The sequence below is a fragment of the Helianthus annuus genome, chromosome 15, assembly GCF_002127325.2.
Source record: "Helianthus annuus cultivar XRQ/B chromosome 15, HanXRQr2.0-SUNRISE, whole genome shotgun sequence".
NCBI lineage: Eukaryota > Viridiplantae > Streptophyta > Magnoliopsida > Asterales > Asteraceae > Helianthus > Helianthus annuus.
This window is the reverse complement of record NC_035447.2, coordinates 123,917,981-123,940,208: the sequence shown is the minus strand read 5'-3', so window position 1 is coordinate 123,940,208 and position 22,228 is coordinate 123,917,981. Positions and strand designations below refer to the sequence as shown.

The window sequence follows — 22,228 nt, the reverse complement described above, 5'->3', positions numbered from 1 at the left end:
TAACCTATCTAGACATAAGACTCGATAAGACATAGTCAACAGACATTCAGTGCACCAACACATGATCCAACACTGTTAATTATGCCGACTTATATATATAGTGCATGGTTGTCATGCAACAGTGGTCACACAGATCAATTTCAGATTTGGTGGTGCCTTAATGACGATGGTGCTGGTCATTTTAGAATTAAGGACTTGATGTTTAATTAATCGGTTTGTTCCCTGTTAAGGTCTGGTGTATCTTTTCTTTTCTACCTAATCTTTAAATCTCAACTGCTTTTTCCCTTGTTTTGAGTTGTATTCTTTTTTGAATGTGTCAGGTTCAATCCCTGCTAAGGCTTGGTGTATTGTAATGGCATTTGGAGATCATCAATTATAGTTGTGCAAATAGGTTTTTCAGTCAACGGTGATTTAGAGCAAAAAGAACCCTCTTTCCTTCAATAGGTATGTCAAAACTCACATGTCTTCATTGTACATAGCATCAACACTCACATTTATCTGCTAAACATTATATGCAGACACCAATCTTAGCGCTATCAAACAATTTTTTTTCGCAGGCACCGCCCAAACTATAGAAGCTACGCATCAAAATCAAGAAAAATCTTCATATCTTTTGTTAGGCAAGGTGCATAACTAAGTAAGCAGGCCAATGTAGGAAAGCTAATCTTTTGTGACATGTTAAACCTCTTAAGAAACTGGTCATTGTAAATTGGCTGTGTTATGAACAAATTATTTATGGTGACTCTCCACGTTCTTAACTCTCGTCTCTTTATTTACTCTTGTATTAATAATATGGCCTATATATAGAGGTCCTATGTATTTGATATGATAGAGTCAATATCAATAAGAATTATCTCATTCTCCATATTTCTTTCTCTACATGATCTATGTTCTCATGCTTATCGTGTATATTGGTTGCTAATAGACAGTTGTTTTACAACACGTTATCAGCACAAAAGTGCTCGTTTCAAAAACCGATCTACCTTTCTTTATTCAATCATTTGATCCCCCTTTTTTTCCTTCAACTTATTCTATGAGTTAAGTTTAGATTAGAACCAATAAATAGCAATATGCGTTATGGGAGCAAATGGAATGGAGTCATGGAGACGAATAGAAGACTATGAATTTTAGATCTTAGTTCCGCCCGTTCAGCAATAAGATTAATATTAATTCAGCAGCAGTAAATATTGTCATGGATCCAAAACTTATGATTGAGATGGACTTCCCTGAATTTCCATTGGTAATTTATTTTGTTTATTTGATTTTTGATGATTAAATATATTAGGATAACATATTATAACGGAAGATTTATAATCAATGGAGGATGTAAAATTACTAAAATAGTCTTTTGCCTGGATTTCTATTACATCTTTCTTAAATAATTTATTTGATTACCGTGTAAGCTTTCAATGGGGATTCAGTTATTTATCTATAAGAAAAGGATATGGAGATAAATCGGTAAGCCGTAATAGGGTCGGGTCACGTTACGGCTAGCGATGAAGCAAACGGCACGGCAAAATTGTTGGAGAAACATGATTAATAGACTATTGAGATTTAAATTTTAATTATTACTACATAATTAATTACTTTTATGGTATACTTTTTTTTTCAAATCATATTATAGCTAAATATTTTATAATTTAAATGGTTGTGGATATAACTCTATTATTACATGTTTCAAGAATTTTTTTTTTTGTTTTGTTATATTTGAGTTTTGTATTTCGTATGTGAATCAGAGAATCTAAATTAAGCTAGAATCCAGATTTGTCATATATTATTCTTTTCTAAATACCCGTTTCAATGACCTTTATGTAATTGTGAGAAATGCACTCTGATACAATAAATATTTTACTTAGAAAATCAATTTGACATTTGTGTTTTATATTAAATAACTAATTAAATATATAGTTTAAGTTAGTATTTTCTTTCATCCCCATATATGTAGTATAAGGGAAGTATGTCTTTATAAATAATCTTACTATATATTGGTCCAAACTTTGAAAGTTCTTTTTATATTTCAAATGTAAGACAAAGGTTCATTAAATCTGTAGGGGGTCTTTAATCGTATAAGTGACGCATCTATATTAAAGTAACCATGTTCATTATTACTGATTATATATTATATATTATACAACCAGAGAAAATGTCATTTGGACAAGGTATGCATTTATTTTATACTAATAAAATTCGAAATTTTTTTTGAAATCTATTGACAAACTTATATAACAGTTTTAAGTTCCACTCATTTGACTTGGTTGTCTTTCTATGATATTTGTAACTTCCTTAATGTGTATTAATTTCATATTTGGATTAATTGTATGAAATATAAAAGGGCTATAGGTTTTAATACTTCCCGACCGTTTCTAGTTTATCACTAAATGTCAATTGTTATGTTTTCTTTAATACCCTAATAACTGAAATTCAATGCTATTTAAGGGATCATGAAATAGCAATCGCTACCGTGAAATTTTTAGTTGTTTAGTGTAGTGCTAAAATACTTTTATGTTTCTACTTGGATTATATAAATATACATTCCAAAGAATACTATGAAGTATCTTAGATACGTGCTACAACGTGTGGTTTGTATGATTATAAATACTACACGAAATTTAAGAAATACAAAAGGTTTTTATGGTGTAGTGCTTTAAAAATACGGTATTACTACAAGTTCAAGATTAACAAGTAATGTTATTAATATTTTGATTCAACATATGAAATTGTATTTCATACAAATACTATTTTGTACAAACGTTTTTGGTCTTGTGGCCGATTTCGATGGAGATGATTGAACCATGGATACAATAGAATTAATGAATTTTCTATCTTAAATGATGTTATCTAAAGTGAAAATATTAATTGGTTACAGGTAATACATATGATTTAAATATTTGCTTTAAGTGTGATGAAAACGCATATTTCATAAAGTTTTCATACCAACTTTTTATGTGGTCACATATTTTGATAATAATAAATTGTTTTATGTGATCACATATTATATTATGATGTCATGTATTATATAATTCGACTTTGTTTTATATTGTGTATTTCATATGTTATCATATACTCATTTGTAGTATTCAATCGATCATCGAAAATGATTTAATATCTCTCATAAAAGAGAATCAAAAGTTTAGACATGACACCCGAGATATACTCCCTAAATCTCATATTGAGTTTGTAGAAGGTCATAAGATGTTAGACCTTATATGATTCGGACATGTAATTACTTCTCTATGGTGTTATGCAAAGAGAAGATTATTTACAAGGTAAAATCGAATAAAACAATTTTTACTTGTCGATCTCAAATATGCTAAAGTAGCAATATTATGGAACAAGGATAACAACTTTGAAATGATTTGATATCCGTTTGTCCGAACCATGAAACTTGGTTGGTTTACATCATTCCTTGAAGTGAATATGATTATAAGATCTTTGAAAATGTCAGGGTGATGGATGTAATTATGAAACTTCAAATGCTGATCATGTTATTAATGAGATCCAGCTATCAAAAGTTGTAAGATAGCCAAGTTAATAATGAGATCGACTATCAAAATTGTAATAATGGTCACAATGAGATTTAGTTCATTCTTGTCAAAACTTTAGAAACTACTTTATAAATATAATGATGTAAAATTGTGGTACTTAAAATGATATTTCTTTAATTTTTTTTAATAATATTTTTTTAATTCCAATCAACAACGCAAATTACATAAGAATAGACGGATAACAGATATCCCCTTCTGAACAGAAAATACTAATCTACAAAAAAAAAGATCACCCATGAGAGGGGAAAAGTTGCTATAATTTATACTATAATTTATAGCCATACATTTGATTATCCTCTATGAATTATTGATAAATTAAAATGGTTTTTCTCGTATGCACATCTATTGATGCATGTCAATTTATTTTGGTACATTTCCACTGCACAACGTATAAAAGTATATGTAGAATATCACGTCTTTTTCCCAAAAGAGGAAGACCTGGAATAACTTTCCAAGTCTACTCTTAAGTCTTAAATAAGCAATGAGTTACTAGTATAATCGATACTCTTCTCCTAGGATTCAAACAATCAAGGGAAAATTACGAACATAGCCGCTTAACCAAGCTTTTTACGAAAATAGCCATTTAACCAGGCTTTATGCACCTTCCCATCCAAGTTAACCCCCATTGTTATGCACCTTCAATCCAGCCACAACCAAGCGGACACGTGTCCCTGTTACCTGACCAGGCTTTATGCCGCCACACATGTCAGCCGAGCCGCTACAAGTACAAGCCGAGCCGCTTCGCCCAATATCTGATTTATGCCGCTTTGTGGTACTGCCAAGCCGAGCCGCTTCCTGGCCAAGCCGAGCCGCTTTGCCCCAATCCAAGCCGCTACACCCTGGATCTAAGCCGCTTCAGCATGCCACCTACCCCCAAGCCGTTTCATTTGAATTTATGAGTTTTCAACCCATGCCCAAGCCGCTACACCCTGGATCTAAGCCGCTTCAGCATGCCACCTACCCCCAAGCCGTTTCTTTTGAATTTATGAGCTTTCAACCCATGCCCAAGCCGCTACACCCTGGATCTAAGCCGCTTCAGCATGCCACCTACCCCCAAGGCGCTACACATGTGTTTTTTATGTATAATTTCGTAAGTGTATATATATAACATCTGGATTTTGCACACATGTGTTTTTTGTCTTCTCGTTATCTTTGTTTGAATACATACTTTGGCCACGTTTAGTATAACTCATGGGTGTTAAGTTTGTGATACACACCGGGGGAAACTGGGAGGTTGTTAACGGGAACATCGAGTATGTTGCCGGTCACGATTGTATTACTAGACGTGGTTTAGAAGTTGAAACCAATTTTTCCTACATCACTTTCTTAAGTTATATTCGCAAGATGTGTGATATTCAAAATATTACTCGGATATCCTACCGGATGTCTTCGTTTACAGATCCGATCAATATAATGAATGATAATGATGTTGTTTTTTTCTTTAATTTGGCTCAGAGTAAACCGTTTGAATTATTTCAGTTATATCTCATTCAAGAACCCGGTGTTGAGTCTTCTGATTGTGCATTTTTAAACAATTTCAAAGTTCCTGATTTAAATTTATCTCTTGATGAAAGTGATAAAAAAATTTATGAAAACAGTACCCAATTATACTTACCCAGTAATAGCCAAGGCATATCTTCTATTGTGTTCGAGCCAGGCCACATTTTTAATAGCAAAGAGGAAATGAAACTTGAATTGGGTAAAAAATGTTTGATAGAACGATTTGAGTTTAAAGTTGACAGATCGTCTAAAACACGGTACGAAGTGTCATGTTTTGTTGATGGTTGTGAGTGGCGTTTTAGGGCATACGGCTTTGCTGGTGATAGCGCATTTTACGTTAAATATTTCAACGATAAACACACATGTTCAAAGACGCTCACACACCCACATTTTCGTCAGGCAAACCCCCAACTTGTGGGTCATTATTTAGTGCCTCAATTAAAAGACGGTGGTCGAATTTATCGCGGAAACGAGATAAAGTCCGATTTTAAACAAAATTTAGGAATTGATATTAGTTACATGCAAGCATGGCGTGGAAAATGTCATGCTTTAGAACTCTTGCAGGGTACAAGCAGAGATTCTTTTGCCGAACTCCCAATTTATTGTTACAATTTGGAGCGGGCGAATTCGGGAACAGTGACTCACATTTGGATTGACGACGAGAGTCGGTTTGAAATGGTCTTTGTGGCTATTGGTGCAGCGGTAAGTTGGAACCTTAATAATATTTTTTTTTTATCTTAAAATAAAATAAGCTGGTCATTCACTGATTTTTTTATCTTAAAATAAGTTGGAACCACAATTCCTGCATAGCACCATTTTGCTAAGTGTAGTAGATTTTTGGGAATTTTTTTTTTGGGGGGGGGGGGGTATATATAGGTGGTGGTAGGTGTAATAAGGGACCAATTTTGATTTTTTTTTTGGTGGTATTATATTATAGCAAAAATAATATAATAACATATTTTAAACTGTGCTTGATTCAAATACAAAACAAAAACTAACGAAACAGTTTCGTTAGTAATTGAAGTTCATCACTATTACGTTCAACACTGTGAATTATTTTTTCAACACTCGACTCTCCTTCTAATTTTGAATCATAGAAAAGCATAGCAAGGTCCTGCCTCATCTTGCTAGCCGTTAAGTTGGGGTCTTCACCGTCATTAATCCGCTTCCCGTTAATTAGCCTTTCCAGAAAAATGCAAACCCATACCCCACAATCTCCTAAAGGCCCAGATTGTTGAGGCACGTTGTGTGCAAAAGTAACCCGAAAGGGGTAAGTTAGCGGTATGGGCATTCTGGAGTAGTAACCGTGCCTACGTAGCCAATTGTCAAAGACAAAATTAATATGAGTGAGCACTTCGTCTCTTCCCCTGTCCATAAATGCCGATTCTGCAAGGCTACAAAACATAAACATAAAACATATTAGACAATGACAAAGTAAAAGAAATGTTACAATTAATAAATTTTAAATTAAAAAGACAATCGAAAAGGAATAGTACCTGTCGTAAACAGTGAGAGTACGGTTAACCAGGTTGAAAACGCCCAAAAACCAGTGTGTTTGCGGTATAAGCAAAGGTACATACACCTATATTTTTTTTAAATTAATAAACTTTTACGGAACTATGTAAATAAAATTAAAATTAAATTAGAAAGAACCTCATCAACTGTTGTAATTGATGGAAAAGGTTCCACGACCCCGGTGTAATAACCCTTGTACGTTTGGTCAGGGAGAGTCGTTCCAAAAAAATACATTTGGAAATATGGGGGTAAAATACTCCAACGGGCGTTAGGATCTCTCGATTCATACAAGTGGATCATCCAACCATAGATATGCTGTTAAGCAAAAAATCAAATAATATTTTACTTTTGTTAGTAAACAGATAATATATCTAAAATTGCTTACATCATCGCTCAACCACCCCTCGTTATCGTCACCTAGCAGTGCTGACCAGAATGACGGACCTACGAATCCACCCGTCGTTAATCGGAGCTGGACATCGCCACTACTAGGATACCAACTCCTGATGTCAGCGATCTTTTGATCATCGGTTTTTCGCTTCCTTGTTTTCCCTTTTTCAAATGTTTAAAAACAATAAATGGTGATAACACACAGGAGGAGGGCTTCACAAGCCGTTCAGAGCGCCTTAAATTCACCAACTCCGGATCCGCATTCTACGAGAAAATAAAATATATAAGACTAAACAGTTCGAAAAATTATATTTTAAAAAATTTCATTAGTTTATAACTTACAATATCTTCTTGCATTAAGTTGTTTCTTGGCACACGATAACTATTATCGTAGACTTCAAACGCGTCAGCTACACCCTAAAATTATATTTTAAAAAAAAATGTCATCAGTTTATAACTTAATGATTATTATGAAATATTTATAAAAATTATAAATTAAAAAAATACAAGTATTACCTTATCACTAAAGTTAACTTCTGGCATGGAAAATGGAGTACTAGCAGGAACCGGCCGAACACCCTGTAAAACCGCCGAACTTAACATGGCAGTTAACTTGTGGTTGTTTTCATCCATCAGCAACTTAAATTTTGCAATAAGGTCGTCATTAGAATCAACCCCATAAGGCTATGAAACGGACCCGGGAGAGGAGTACGTAGAATGGTGGGGGGAGGAGGACACTCGATGCCCAACACCGGAGAGCCCACGTCGTACATGTTGGTACTCGCCAAGATCTGACGGTCGTGACAGTGATCGTTCGGTCTCGCCGCCCCCATTCTTCTTGGGTGATTGGCCTTAGGAATAATCTATTTTTATTTCTTAGATTTTTAGTTTAATCGTACGTTTATATAAATGCTTGTCCGTTTGTTTCCTATTTTATCTTAATAAATAAAGTCTTGTCTTATTTAATGTCTATTGCAATGTACATAAAATATAAAATTTATCATATATTAACGGGAAAATTACAATTTAATTTTACAAATTACGGCAACATTAAATTAAAGTGAGCTCCGGATTTTTAAGCTAATAATGATACCTGCAAATTAATAAAAATATAAGTTTCCAAATATAACCAGCGATGATGGTAGCCCATCTGGTTAGTGTTTGTGTTTGTGAGACTGAGGTCGCGGGTTTGATTCGTGTAAGGGGCGGATCATACAAGAGATCCCCCCTTTTTAAACCGGTCAGATCATAATTTTTACCTATGGCACTTGACTAACTGCACTAACAGAGTTCTTTAACTCAGTTGATTGATTCCTTTATTACATAATAACCTAGTTAAGTATCTAACTTAGTTATTATTAATTCCATATATGATTTAACTAATTAGGTTAGTTTAATCTAACCTTATTAACCAAACTAATATAATTCTTTCATTTATAGACGGCCTTCATAAAATATATGGAGAAAAGAGTATTTTGATATTTTTTTGATGTTTTTTGATATTTTTTTGATGTATTTTGATATTTTTTAAAAAATACTACTGAAGCGGCTCGGCTTGTACTTGTAGCGGCATGGCTTGTACTTGTGGGGCACGGGGCGAAGCGGCTCGGCTTGTACTTGTAGCGGCTCGGCTGACATGTGTGGCGGCATAAAACCTGGTCAGGTAACAGGGACACGTGTCCGCTTGGTTGTGGCTGGATTGAAGGTGCATAACAATGGGGGTTCACTTGGATGGGAAGGTGCATAAAGCCTGGTCAAATGGCTATTTTCGTAAAAAGCTTGGTCAAGCGGCTATGTTCGTAATTTTCCCAACAATCAAACTATTCAACAAACATGTTAGCCTTCTGTTTACCATTCTTTTTTGTGCTCCTCTTCTCTACCACCAGCTCACAAGCAGACACACCCACTGATCACTTCTTCCTCAGCTGCGGTTCATCCGCAGCTACATATTCAAATTCTGACCAGAGATATTGGGACGGTGACCAACATTCCAAATTCATGCCTTCCAACATCACCACCACCTCCTTCTCATCCCACCCCGACAACCTTGATCCTTCTGTCCCCCAAATCCCTTATTCCACTGCTCGAATTTTTAACACTTGTTCATTTACCTACACTTTTCCTGTCTCCTCCCAAGGCCCCAAATATCTCCGTTTACATTTCTATCCTGCCACTTATTCCGGTCTCCACACCGAACAATCTTTCTTCTCCGTATCATCCAACGGATACTCTCTTTTAACCAACTTCAGCGCTTTCCTGGTTGCCTCCTTTATGGCAAAGTCTCATGTTGTCAAAGAATTCCTCATCTATGTAAAAGATACACAAATCTTAAATGTTACTTTTACACCCTCACCCAACGCATACGCCTTCATCAATGGTATTGAAATTGTTTCAATGCCTGAACATTTGTATTTTAATGCCAAGACGCCGAAATACGTTAATGAGTATACAGGACCCGTTATTAATATGGATACGGCGCTTGAGAATGTTTACAGGCTTAACATGGGAGGGGGACAGATAACTGGTAACAACGATACTGGTATGTACCGGTCATGGGATCAAGATAATAAGTATATATATGGAGCTGCATTTGGGCTAACTCCTACTTATCCTAGTCCAATCATGTATACAATGGAGACACCCAATTATACGGCACCTGAGTTAGTTTATCAAAGCCAGAGGAGTATGGGCAATCAGTCTGACAAGTACAATCTGACTTGGAGATTTCCTGTTGATTCTGGGTTTTATTACATGCTCCGACTCCATTTATGCAACATCATACAAGAATACACAAAGGAAGGTGATGTGCTTTTTAGAATTTTTATCAACAATCAAACAGTTGAGCAGGAGGCTGATGTAATCCACTGGACTCATGGTAGCGGGTATCCTGTATTCAAGGATTACATTGTATTTGTCAACAGTAATGGTGGCCACCGAAGCAAGCAAGATTTGTGGCTTGCAATGCATCCTGACCCCAACTCTGACCTATGTCATGATGCTTATTTGAATGGTTTGGAAGCATTCAAGCTGAGTGTAAACGGTAATCTTTCAAGCCCAAACCCGGAACTTAGTCCTGATCACCTACAGCCAAGCGTTTTGTCGGCCACAAAAGGGGAGAAGAAGAATCCACCATTTTCCGCAATTTTTGGAGTTGTTGGAGGATGTTTAGTCTTGCTACTGTCTATTTTAATTCTTATAGTATTTCGACGTCAAAGGCGAGTAAAACACCATAGCACCACAACCAATAAGTCATCATGGGGTCAAACTTCTAGTGTTACAATACTTCGCTGCCGTCGTTTTACACTACAAGAAATCAAAATGGCTACAGATGAATTCAATGACAATTGTAGCATTGGTAGTGGAGGTTTCGGTAAGGTGTACAAAGGGTACATGGACAACGCTACAACAATCGTAGCAATCAAACGCCTCAACCCTTCATCTAGCCAGGGTCCTCATGAATTCTTAACAGAAATTGTAAGATTAAATATATTATGTTTAATATTTAATCTATAGCCATCTTAATCATTTACATTATAGAGATCAAAATATATTAGAACCTATTATTTAATTAGTTGGTAATTGTTGATGGACCATATTACCCTTAGTAACTAATTAGGTTTCCTCCTGGGTGCTTATATAAGGAGAGTTATGTGGAGGTTTAAGGGTTACTCAGTTACACAATTCACACACCCCATTAGCCATAACATCATCACGAAACCTCCTCTCCATAACCGATACCCTTTTCGGTTTCTAAGTCCCCATCATCAGTTAGCACCCTAAGGAGGAACCAGATCAAGATGACAGGCATGTCAAACTCCCTCACAGGATTCTCCTCTGCACTATCTGCTGTGACAGGTATGATTTATATTGTTTTCCTTCATGAACAAACAGAACTGAACCAACATGTGGTATCAGAGCATATGTTGATTAGTCAGTTCTGTTTTCGTATCCATAATTCTGGGATTGAAACTTGGAAAACGGAATTTTGAAACCTTTAAAACCTTAACAGCCGATTTCGAGTCATAAGTATCGACTCGAAATCATGATTTTCGATGAAAAAGATAAATTGTTTGTTCACCGAATTAACTGGATTATAATTTTAGCCGAAATCTGTTTAGTAAAATTATTAAAATTCAGGTTTCGGGTTCCAGAAGTTTATTTTTTATGATTAGGGTTCATCATGTTCATGAGAAAATTCGAAGATTTCTATTATGTTTTGGAATGATTCAAGATTAATGGGTGTTTTTTCCATGTTTGATCTAATTTTATCTTTTAATTTTATTCGAAACTGTTATTAGATAAACAGTTATTATTTTTCGAAATATGTTGATAAAATTAGATCACTTTAAAACAGGAAATAATATCCCATAATCCCTTAGATTTCGAATTTTCGGTTATGATATCACAATTAACAGCTGTTAGCGAGGTTGCTACTCGAGACCACGAGGTTGCTACTCGCAACCATGAGGTTGCTACTCGCAACCATTACGTCATCACTCGCAACCATGAGGTTGCTACTCGCAACCATTACGTCATCACTCGCAACCATGAGGTTGCTACTCGCAACCATTACGTCATCACTCGAGACCATGAGGTTGCTACTCGCAACCATGAGGTTGCTACTCGCAACCATTAGGTTGCTACTCGCAACCATAACGTGATTAGTCGAGACCGTAGTTGCGACTCGCAACCATAACGTGATTAGTCGAGACCGTAGTTGTGACTCGCAACCATAACGTGATTAGTCGAGACCGTAGTTGCGACTCGCAACCATAACGTGATTAGTCGAGACCGTAGTTGCGACTCGCAACCATAACGTCATTAGTCGAGACCGTAGTTGCGACTCGCAACCATAACGTCATTAGTTCGATCTGCGCTAACGGGTAGTTTGCTATTAAATAAATGGTTTTGTAATTTACTTAGTTAATTAATCAGAATCAGATAATGTAATGTTTTACAAAACCAGAAATAGCTTAACTTGAATGAGCTTTTGATATATCATTTCTGGCCAAAGCTGACTTGATACATCTACTTATCATTCAAGTATTAGCAAAGCTATGCTACGTGTGCATCATAAGCATGAATGTTTTAATATCTGGCCAAAGCTGATTTAATTCTTTCATAGATGGCATACTTAGCAAGTGCATAACTAAAGTGATTGTTTCAATTTCTGGCCAAAGCTGATTTGTTACAACCACTTTGCACATATGGTTAAATGATTACACTCCTGGCCAAAGCTGTTTTGTTTTCGTTTAAGTAGAATTTTTTAGTTAAGTCTATTATTTTGATGTTAGTAATAGACATTATCACAGCTTCATTATGTAAAATGGTCATTATTTTGCCTGCCTTAGTTTCACGTGCCCATAGATCACATTAGTTTTTCTTCCTTAGTATCATAACTTGCTCATCTTATTTCCACTATCAGCACCCAACTGCGGGATTCCACCTTTGACTGGTGATAACTTTGCTGCATGGAAGGATGCTCTCATGCTTACTCTCGGATTGCTTGATTTCGATTATGCTCTAAGAGAGAAAAAGCCAGCGGACCTTACCACTCAAAGTACTGCTGCTGAGCAGTTAACTCATGAAAAGTGGACTAGGTGTAACCGCATGTCTCTCATGTTTATGAAGCAATCCATAAGCAATGCAATCAGGGGAGTTATTCCTGATTCTGAAGATGCTAAAACCTACTTGGAACATGTGGAGGCTCAGTTCAAAGGGACGTCTAAGGCGCACGCTAGTACTCTTATTCTCAAGCTAGTGACAACTAAGTATGATGGGAGGAGCGGCATTCGCGAGCACATCATGATGATGAATGACATGGCCAATAAGCTGAAAGGGCTGGAAATGGAAATCAGTGATGGTTTCCTTGTTCATTTCATCATTACTTCGCTTCCTTCTTCTTTTGAAGCATTCAAGATCAACTACAACACTTAGAAGGAAAAATGGACGATGAGTGAGCTGGTCGCTATGTGCGTACAGGAGGAGGAGCGTATGAGGATGGATCGCCATACTGATGTTGCCAATTTCACTACCTCCAATCCTAAGAAAAGGAAGCACAATTATCAGAGGAAGGATGCTTCTAAAGTCCATAAGTCTAATCCTAATTCTAATACAAGTGCACCTTCCAGCTCTAAGAACTCCTTAGGCAGTATCCGCTGCAAGTTCTGTAAAAAGACAGGACATATGCAGAAGGAATGCCCTGACTTTAAGGAGTGGCTGGCTAAGAAAGGTAACGATTATTTTATGATACTTGAGTCCTATAATTTAAGTGTTCCTGCTAATTCTTGGTGGTTTGATTCTGGTTCTATGGTTCATGTTACCAATTCTACTCAGGGATTCCTTTCAATCCGGAAGCTGGAAAGAAACCAAAGAACGCTTAAGGTTGGGGATGATCGAGAATTAGAAGTGAAGGCCATTGGAACATTACAATTAGTTATGAAAACTGGTTTATGTATTAAACTTTATGATACCTTATATGTTCCTGAGGTAACTCGGAACCTTGTATCAGGACCAAAGTTAGACATGGACGGTTTTATTGTTTCCCATGGTCATCGCAAACTCTCTATCCATTATGATTCTGTTCTTTATGGTACTGGTGTTCTGGATCGAGGTCTCTATAGATTAGAACTAGATGATGGTTTTTCCAAATCTTTGTTGTCATATAACATTAATGAATCACTCACAAAGATGGAAGAGAAACGAGACTTAGAGACTTCATCCATGTTGTGGCATCAGCATTTAGGCCACATTTCAAAAGAACGATTAAATCGTCTTGTGAAGGATGAAGTCTTACCTCCTCTCGATTTCTCTGACTTTGGAACATGTGTCAAATGTCTTAAAGGTAAAATGACATTAGCGAATAAGAAAGGTGCCACTAGGAGTTCTAATTTATTAGAACTCATTCACACTGACATTAGTGGCCCCTACCAAATCGCTGGCATAACAGGACATACTTCATTTATCACTTTTATTGATGATTATTCTCGTTACATGTACTTGTATCTTATTAAGGAGAAATCTGAATCTCTAACAACTTTTAAAGATTATAAGGCTGAAGTTGAAAAGCAATTAGATCGTCAGATTAAAGTTGTGAGATCAGATAGAGGCGGTGAGTATTATGGAAGACATACTGATGTGGGTCAAGCTCCTGGTCCATTTTATGAGTTTTGTAAGGGCCAGGGGATTGTGAACCAATACACCATGCCTGGTACACCTCAGCAGAACGGTGTCGCTGAAAGAAGAAACCGTACCCTTATGAACATGGTGCGCAGTATGTTAGCCAACACTAACTTACCATTATTTCTCTGGACTGAAGCGTTAAAAGCAGCTGTTCATATACTCAATAGAGTTCCTTCTAAGTCTGTCCCTAAAACTCCTTATGAACTTTGGACAGGAAGGAAACCGAGTCTTAAATATATGAAAGTATGGGGCTGCATTGCTGAAGCAAAACTTTACAATCCTTTCCTAAGGAAACTTGACCCTAAGACAGTTACCTGTTTCTTTATCGGGTATCCTGAGAACTCTAAGGGTTATCGTTTCTATTGTCCTTCCCATGTCACCCGTATTGTTGAAACCAAGCGTGCCGCGTTCCTGGAGGATTTCAAGGTCAGTGGGAGCAGTACCAACCCTTACGAAGAATTGCAAGAAGTACAAGACGCGGGGGGGAGAGACTCGTCGCTTACCATTACTCCGATTACTCCTCTTGTACCCAATGCAACTATTGTTCCTGAAGCTACTGCACCAACTGCAAATTTACCTCTACAATCAGAACCCATTATACCTCATGACGAAGGCACATCAAACACTCAAAACCAAGACAACGCTGAACCCGATAATCCACTCAGGAGGTCATCCAGGCAAAGAAGGCCTCCTAATTGGGATGATTATGTTACCTACCTGACTGAAATGGATCCCGGAAAGCTCAATGATCCTATCTCTTACAATGAAGCCATTAGCAGTGATCAGTCTTCTGAATGGAATAAAGCAATGATTGATGAGCTTGATTCCATGAAGAAAAATGACGTTTGGGATTTGGTAGAATTACCCAACGGAGTCAAACCCGTAGGATGCAAATGGGTGTTCAAAACAAAACTGGATCCGAATGGAAACGTTGAACGCTACAAAGCAAGATTGGTTGCAAAGGGCTACACTCAGAAAGAGGGAATTGATTATCAAGAGACGTTTTCACCTGTCTCTCGTAAAGATTCATTAAGGATCGTCATGGCCCTAGTAGCTCATTTCGATTTAGAGCTGCATCAGATGGACGTTAAAACCGCTTTCCTTAACGGAGACTTGGACGAAGATGTTTACATGAAGCAACCTGAAGGCTTTGAGCCTGAAGGTCAGGAGCATCTAGTCTGTAAGCTGAAGAAATCCATTTACGGGTTAAAACAAGCATCACGTCAGTGGTACCTCAAGTTTGATGAAGTCATGAAGAAGCAAGGTTTTATGAAGAATCAAGTGGATCAATGCACCTACCTCAAGATGAGTGGGAGCAACTTTACTATACTTGTCCTTTACGTTGACGACATTCTATTGGCAAGTAATAGTTTAGACATGTTGCATGACTCGAAGCGGTTACTCTCGCATAACTTCGACATGAAGGATCTCGGAGATGCGTCTTACGTCATCGGCATCGAAATTCACCGAGATAGAAACAAAGGGATCTTAGGATTGTCCCAAAGGGCCTACATAGATCGTGTCCTTACACGGTATAACATGCAACAGTGCAAACCCTCCGTCGCTCCAGTAGTTAAGGGAGATGTTTTCGGTTCGTTTCAGTGTCCGACAACAGAGGTTGAGAAGGAGCAAATGAGCCAGATACCTTATGCATCAGTAGTCGGGAGCTTGATGTATGCTCAAGTCTGTACTCGTCCAGATATCGCTTATATTGCTGGAATGCTAGGCCGTTATCAGACTAATCCTGGCTTAGATCACTGGAAAGCAGCTAAGAAGGTACTTCGATATCTGCAAGGGACGAAAGACTATAAGCTGACTTATAGAAGAAGTGATCATTTGGAAGTGGTGGGTTATTCTGATTCTGACTTTGCCAAATGCAAAGATGACAAGAAATCCACTTCGGGCTATATCTTTATGTTAGCAGGCGGCCCTATCTCTTGGAAGAGTCATAAACAACAGTTGACTACAACTTCCACAATGATGGCAGAATACATTGCTGTCTATAACGCAACCTGTCATGGAATGTTGATTAGAAACCTGGTCACTGGACTCAAAATCGTTAATTCCATTTCTAGACCATTGAAGCTTTACTGTGATAATTCAGCTGCCGTTAGTTTCTCGAACAGTAACAGTTCGACTGGAGCTGGTTTATATCTCGATACGAAATATCTATTTGTACGTGAACGTGTTGAGGAAAATAATCTTTGTATCGAGTATATTAGTACTAAGGATATGCTTGCGGATCCGATGACTAAAGGTCTCCCTCCTAAGGTTTATGAAGAACATGTTCGGAATATGGGATTATGTAAAGACCTTATTTGAGCATATTGTACTAGCTTATGTTTTATGTTTAATGAAATTTCCTCAAGTTTGATTTTGTATGTCTATTAGAATATGTTCAACCGGTATAATGGCATATAGACAAAATAAAAGTTACAAGTCAAACAAAGGGCTTACGCGTATTTTGATCATGACGATTAGGTTTTAAATTAAGGCTATAGTATGATTAATGGGGGTCCTGAGTCGCATAATGATTCAACGGCTGTATTTTTCTGCTATAGTACTTGTTTAAGGCTAAAATGAGTGTTAACTCCTGATCAGGCTTAGCTAATACTCATAGTAAATGATTACTCGGCTAAGTGGGAGAATGTAAGATTAAATATATTATGTTTAATATTTAATCTATAGCCATCTTAATCATTTACATTATAGAGATCAAAATATATTAGAACCTATTATTTAATTAGTTGGTAATTGTTGATGGACCATATTACCCTTAGTAACTAATTAGGTTTCCTCCTGGGTGCTTATATAAGGAGAGTTATGTGGAGGTTTAAGGGTTACTCAGTTACACAATTCACACACCCCATTAGCCATAACATCATCACGAAACCTCCTCTCCATAACCGATACCCTTTTCGGTTTCTAAGTCCCCATCATCAGTTAGCACCCTAAGGAGGAACCAGATCAAGATGACAGGCATGTCAAACTCCCTCACAGGATTCTCCTCTGCACTATCTGCTGTGACAGGTATGATTTATATTGTTTTCCTTCATGAACAAACAGAACTGAACCAACAGAAATATCATTATTGTCTAAAATAAGTCATGTCCATCTAGTGTCCATGATTGGATATTGTGTAGAGGATGGAGAGATGTTACTTGTCTATGATTACATGGCCCACGGGACTCTACGAGAACATCTCTACAAGACGAGCAATCCACCTCTGCCATGGAAAAGACGTCTTGATATTTGCATTGGCGCTGCCAAAGGCTTGAATTATCTCCACTCTATGGAAAAGCGTGCGATTATTCATCGGGATGTCAAGTCCACAAATATCTTACTGGATGAGAATTGGGTTGCTAAGGTGTCTGATTTCGGTTTGTCAAAGCTAGGTTCAAAAGATCCGTCAAAAACATATGTTAGCACGCTGGTGAAGGGAAGTTTTGGGTACATCGATCCTGAATATTGCCGGACCAAACAACTGACGGAGAAGTCTGATGTGTACTCATTTGGAGTGGTTCTTTTTGAGGTGTTATGTGCAAGACCTGCTATCGTTCAACGAGTGAGAGACGAGCAAGTGAATTTGGCAGAATGGGGTAAGAGTTGCCATCGAAAGGGAACCTTGGAAAAAATCATTGATCCAGAACTAAGTGGTGAGATTGCTCCTCGGTGTTTGAGGAAGGTCGGAGAGGTGGCGAGTAGTTGCTTGCATGAGGTAGGGAGTGAGCGACCTGCAATAGAAGAGGTGGTTTGGGGACTAGAGTTTGCATTGGAACTACAAGAAGCTGCTGAGGAAACTGATGGTGATCATGTGTAAACTGTAAAGTGAACTATTTATTTTCACATAAATACCGTATTATTTCTTACTTATGTAATAACTAAACTTGTCAAATACTCAATAAATTGTTTATTACGATTTCACAAAATAAAATAGATGTCTAGATATTATAGCTTACCATTTTTGTTGTAACTACTATCTAGTTATCTAACTAGTTATCCAATGTCTTTTATGCTAGAAACTTCAAATTATGTAATACTAATAACTAAACTTGTCAAACACTCAATAAATTGTTTATTACCATTTCACAAAATGTAAATAGATCGATGTCTAAATATTATATCTTACCATTTTTGTGGTAACTACAAACTAGTTATTCAACGTCTTTTATAGTTGAAACTTCAAAAAATGAATGAGACGATATAGAAAGAACACATAATATTAAACTCTTTCAAATAATAAGTAAATTACTAATATGATGCTTTGCATAGTCCGTGGAGGTCAGTAAAGAAATCGTATATATACCACAAGTTGTTCGCTTAATGGTTGTTTTCAACTTTCTAATCACTCTATGCTAATAAATAAAAATTCTTTTTGGACACGTGTCACTTTCTGGTGTTTTCTTACGTTATTTTTTTTTTAATTTTTCTCACATGTTAATTGATAATAATGATATTAAACAATACGATTTCGATAAGAATAAAGATTTGTTTTCAACTTTGAATTTATAATAATAATAGTAAATCATTTGTATTTGCCCGTAGAAGATAGATGAAGTTTTTTTTTTTTTTAAATTTCTTTGTAAAACCATATTAGGATAAACTACATAAATTTGTATTTTTATTTAAATTAGATTTATTTTTTAATTTCTTCCTACTATTAAATAATAATAAAACAATATAATTTCTATAAGAAATAAGATTTATTTTTAACTTTGAATTAATAATGATAAATTATTTGGGTTTGGCCGTAGAAGAAGGAAGATGTTTTTTTTTAATTTCCTTTGTAAAACCATAATTAGGATAAATTACATAAATATGTATTCTTATTTAAATTAAATTTCTCTTATTTATTTAATACTATGTTTTTACCCGGGATTGCTTTCCGGGCTCGGGAAACTTAGTTATATCAATTATTATTTCTTATTAATACGACCTCATTACATCAAGCATCTCATTGGATTCAACATCAATGTTTTCACATCACCGGGATTGCTTCCCAGGATGCAGAAAGTTATTAATATACTTTTAAACAAATGAACGATTAGTATCTTACAGGAAAAAAACGTTCAACAAACAATAAATTCACAAAATGTAACTCCACATGTGATCCTTATTAATGGATAGTTACCATATTATTATAGTAAGGAACCCGCGCGATGCTGCGGAACACGCAACACACTAACACAAACACCGGTAGTTAGTCAGTTAGCTAACCTTGTTAGGATCGGAGGGTTTCGTGATTGTGTTTGTTTGTATAATTTGAACAAATCAAATAGAAATGAACAGAGTTTAAGTGCAGCGGAAATGAACAACAAACTTTGTAAATACAATCAAAGAGGAAGATAGTTTTGATAAACATTTGCTTTTCATTAAGTTGAAAGATTACAAATCAAAGCAAAAGATTACAAGCACGCTTACAAACTAAACTCTCCCTCAGCCTGTTACTCCATGGTTGATTGCATAAGATGAAAGGATTGCTTCCCGGGCTCGGGAAAGTTATTTAGATTAATTACTATTTGTTATTAATACGACCACATTACATCAACCATCTTATACTGTTATTAATACGACCAAAAATCAATCAGATTTTGACCAAAAGTAAAACGGAGTATATTGTTTTTAGTTCATATCTCCACATTGTTTCCATTAGACATGGAGCTAATAATTTACATGTAGATATATACTTTTAGAATCACAACTTCAAAACTAAACAAACAAGTCTAGTATCAGTTTCAAAAAGCAAACAACTACAACCTGAAAATTTGGTTCAATGTATGCTTCTGCATTTGCCTTCTTCAAACCACAAACATTCATCTGAACATAAAAAGCTTTTTACCTTTCACAAAGTTAAGTGTAAATGCTTGACCTGAAACCATGCCTTTATCTCTCACAAGCTTTCTCATTCCTTGTAGATAATATCTTGGTTGACCTCAAGATGAACCTATAGCAGCTTGAATATTCCAAACATCACCTGCCACATCCACAATCTTCAAACCCATCTTACGATTCAGTCCAAGATCTTCAGCTTGTTTTTTAAAAAGGCGCTGTAACAAACAACGAACAATTCAATAAAGAAAGAATTAACACATTTTTAAAATCTGACTAAAGTATTATATATTAGTAAACTCATCATCACAAACTTACAAAATGACCGTCCACACGGAAAGAAAGAGGTACGATCTGATTATCTTCATTCCCAACAACCATACCACTATCATTGACATCAACGACGTCCTATACAGCTTCACTATCTGAACTCAACACAATCTCTTTTATCACCTTTTGTTTAACAACAGCATAAACCTCAGGTGGAAGCACTAAATCACAGGTAGCACAATTGAAAACCGTGATATGAAAAGTCTGAAGATCTATCATCTCAAAGACAATGAGATGATCAGCAGTTAATGACAAGTCATTCTTTATCTCCTTCCATCCGGTAATTATGTAAAGTTCATTGTTGATATCTTCCATCCCTACAGACCAGTTCTGGTTTTTAGATCCTTTAATAACAACCGGATATGAAGGAATAGTGTTTAACATCTTGTGATGAACAAAAGAACGATTAATACTCTACAATCAGAATAAAACACATTATATAGTTCATTAGTAAAAATATATCAAAAAATTAAGTAAAAAAATAAAACACAACAATTAAACAACTGTATCTCCAATAAAATTACATGATGAATAATATTCGAAGTTACATACCACATAATCTTTGTTACCAGATGGTTTGTAGTAAAACTCTTCACAAGGAGAAAGAGCAATGTCTTGATAAAAATACAATATTCTGAAACTTTGTAATGCTTCTTCATAATGAAATATCAACCATGAATCTGAAGGTATTTTCAAACTGTCTACCAACTGACACCAACCATTATAAAAATAATATCTGCCATTGCTTAGGGGATAGATCTTGACTTTAAAAACATTTCCAGTTGTGGTTCGGATATTTGTATTTCCAATTGGATAATTAAACTGTTGAATCCAATTTTGATATTGTTTTGGCAAAATCTAAGCATAAATAAAAGAAACACTTTTATTGCTAATTATCATACCAAAAAATTAAAATTAAGTGTTAAACTAAGATCGGATAAAACTATTAACCAAACGTTTCCTTTTACTGCTTTGAAGGTAACACGGAAATCCATAAATCATTCTCACATAAAACTGTAACAGTATCAATCATATAGAATCAAAATCAATAACATTAAGAAACAAATGAATAAAATCCATTTAGGTATGCAGTACATCTAAAAAAAAGATGATACAGCTAATATATATCAAAATAACAATAGACAACATCAAAAAGGTAAGAATACATGTAATTTCTTATCATATAGAAATATATATTTTTTTTACATCAAATCATATAATTAAAACTTAAAACCTACTTTTCCGATTAAGTATCACAAATATACATGAAGGATCATCAGCTGAATAAATTGTATAGAAAAAACAGGATAGTGACTTGTGTCTATTCGAAAGAAAAACCTAAAAACAGTATACCAACTACTAATCAAAATAAATTCAACTTTTTTATATACACATGAGAATACATCAGATGGTATATCATAAATCAGAATAAGATAAGTACATGAGCAAAGTGAAATCCAATAAAATCAACAATAGATAACACAAATGGTAGATACAGGAAATGCATATCACTTTTTTTAGAAACATATATGTCTATCATAACATGCATAATAAGTACATATTAATCGGATATTCAAAAAAATTAGGACTATCAAAAATTGTTCAAGTATAAGCCGCAACAATAAACGCAATCATAACCAACAATGGATTGAAAAAAAAACAGGGACATACATGAATACACTACCGTCGATTACAATTCTTCATTAAAATAGCAAGAACCATAACCGGCCATAGAATTCATAACTAAAAGAATAAACATAAAAAATACAAAACAAATCAGATTATTTAACAATACCTTTATTATTATACAAGATGATATTGATGAAGATCAGAAGAAATCGAAGAAGATGACAGATTTTGTTGGAGAAAGTGTAGAAAGAAACGTGGAGAGAGAAATGAACCAAGATTTTGTGAGGATCTTTAAAAAGTTAGAAGTT

The 22,228-nt window shown here is 35.6% G+C and overlaps 1 protein-coding gene across 1 annotated transcript; it reads left to right on the top strand.

Moving 5' to 3' along the window:
* Positions 1-8,783: 8,783 nt before the first annotated feature.
* On the top strand, positions 8,784-17,992 carry LOC110912387 (receptor-like protein kinase FERONIA). Its single transcript, XM_035984443.1, has 2 exons — positions 8,784-10,413; positions 17,207-17,992. The coding sequence occupies exons 1-2, from the start codon at positions 8,784-8,786 to the stop codon at positions 17,950-17,952; spliced, it is 2,376 nt and encodes a 791-aa protein (XP_035840336.1). The 3' UTR covers positions 17,953-17,992.
* Positions 17,993-22,228: the final 4,236 nt, after the last annotated feature.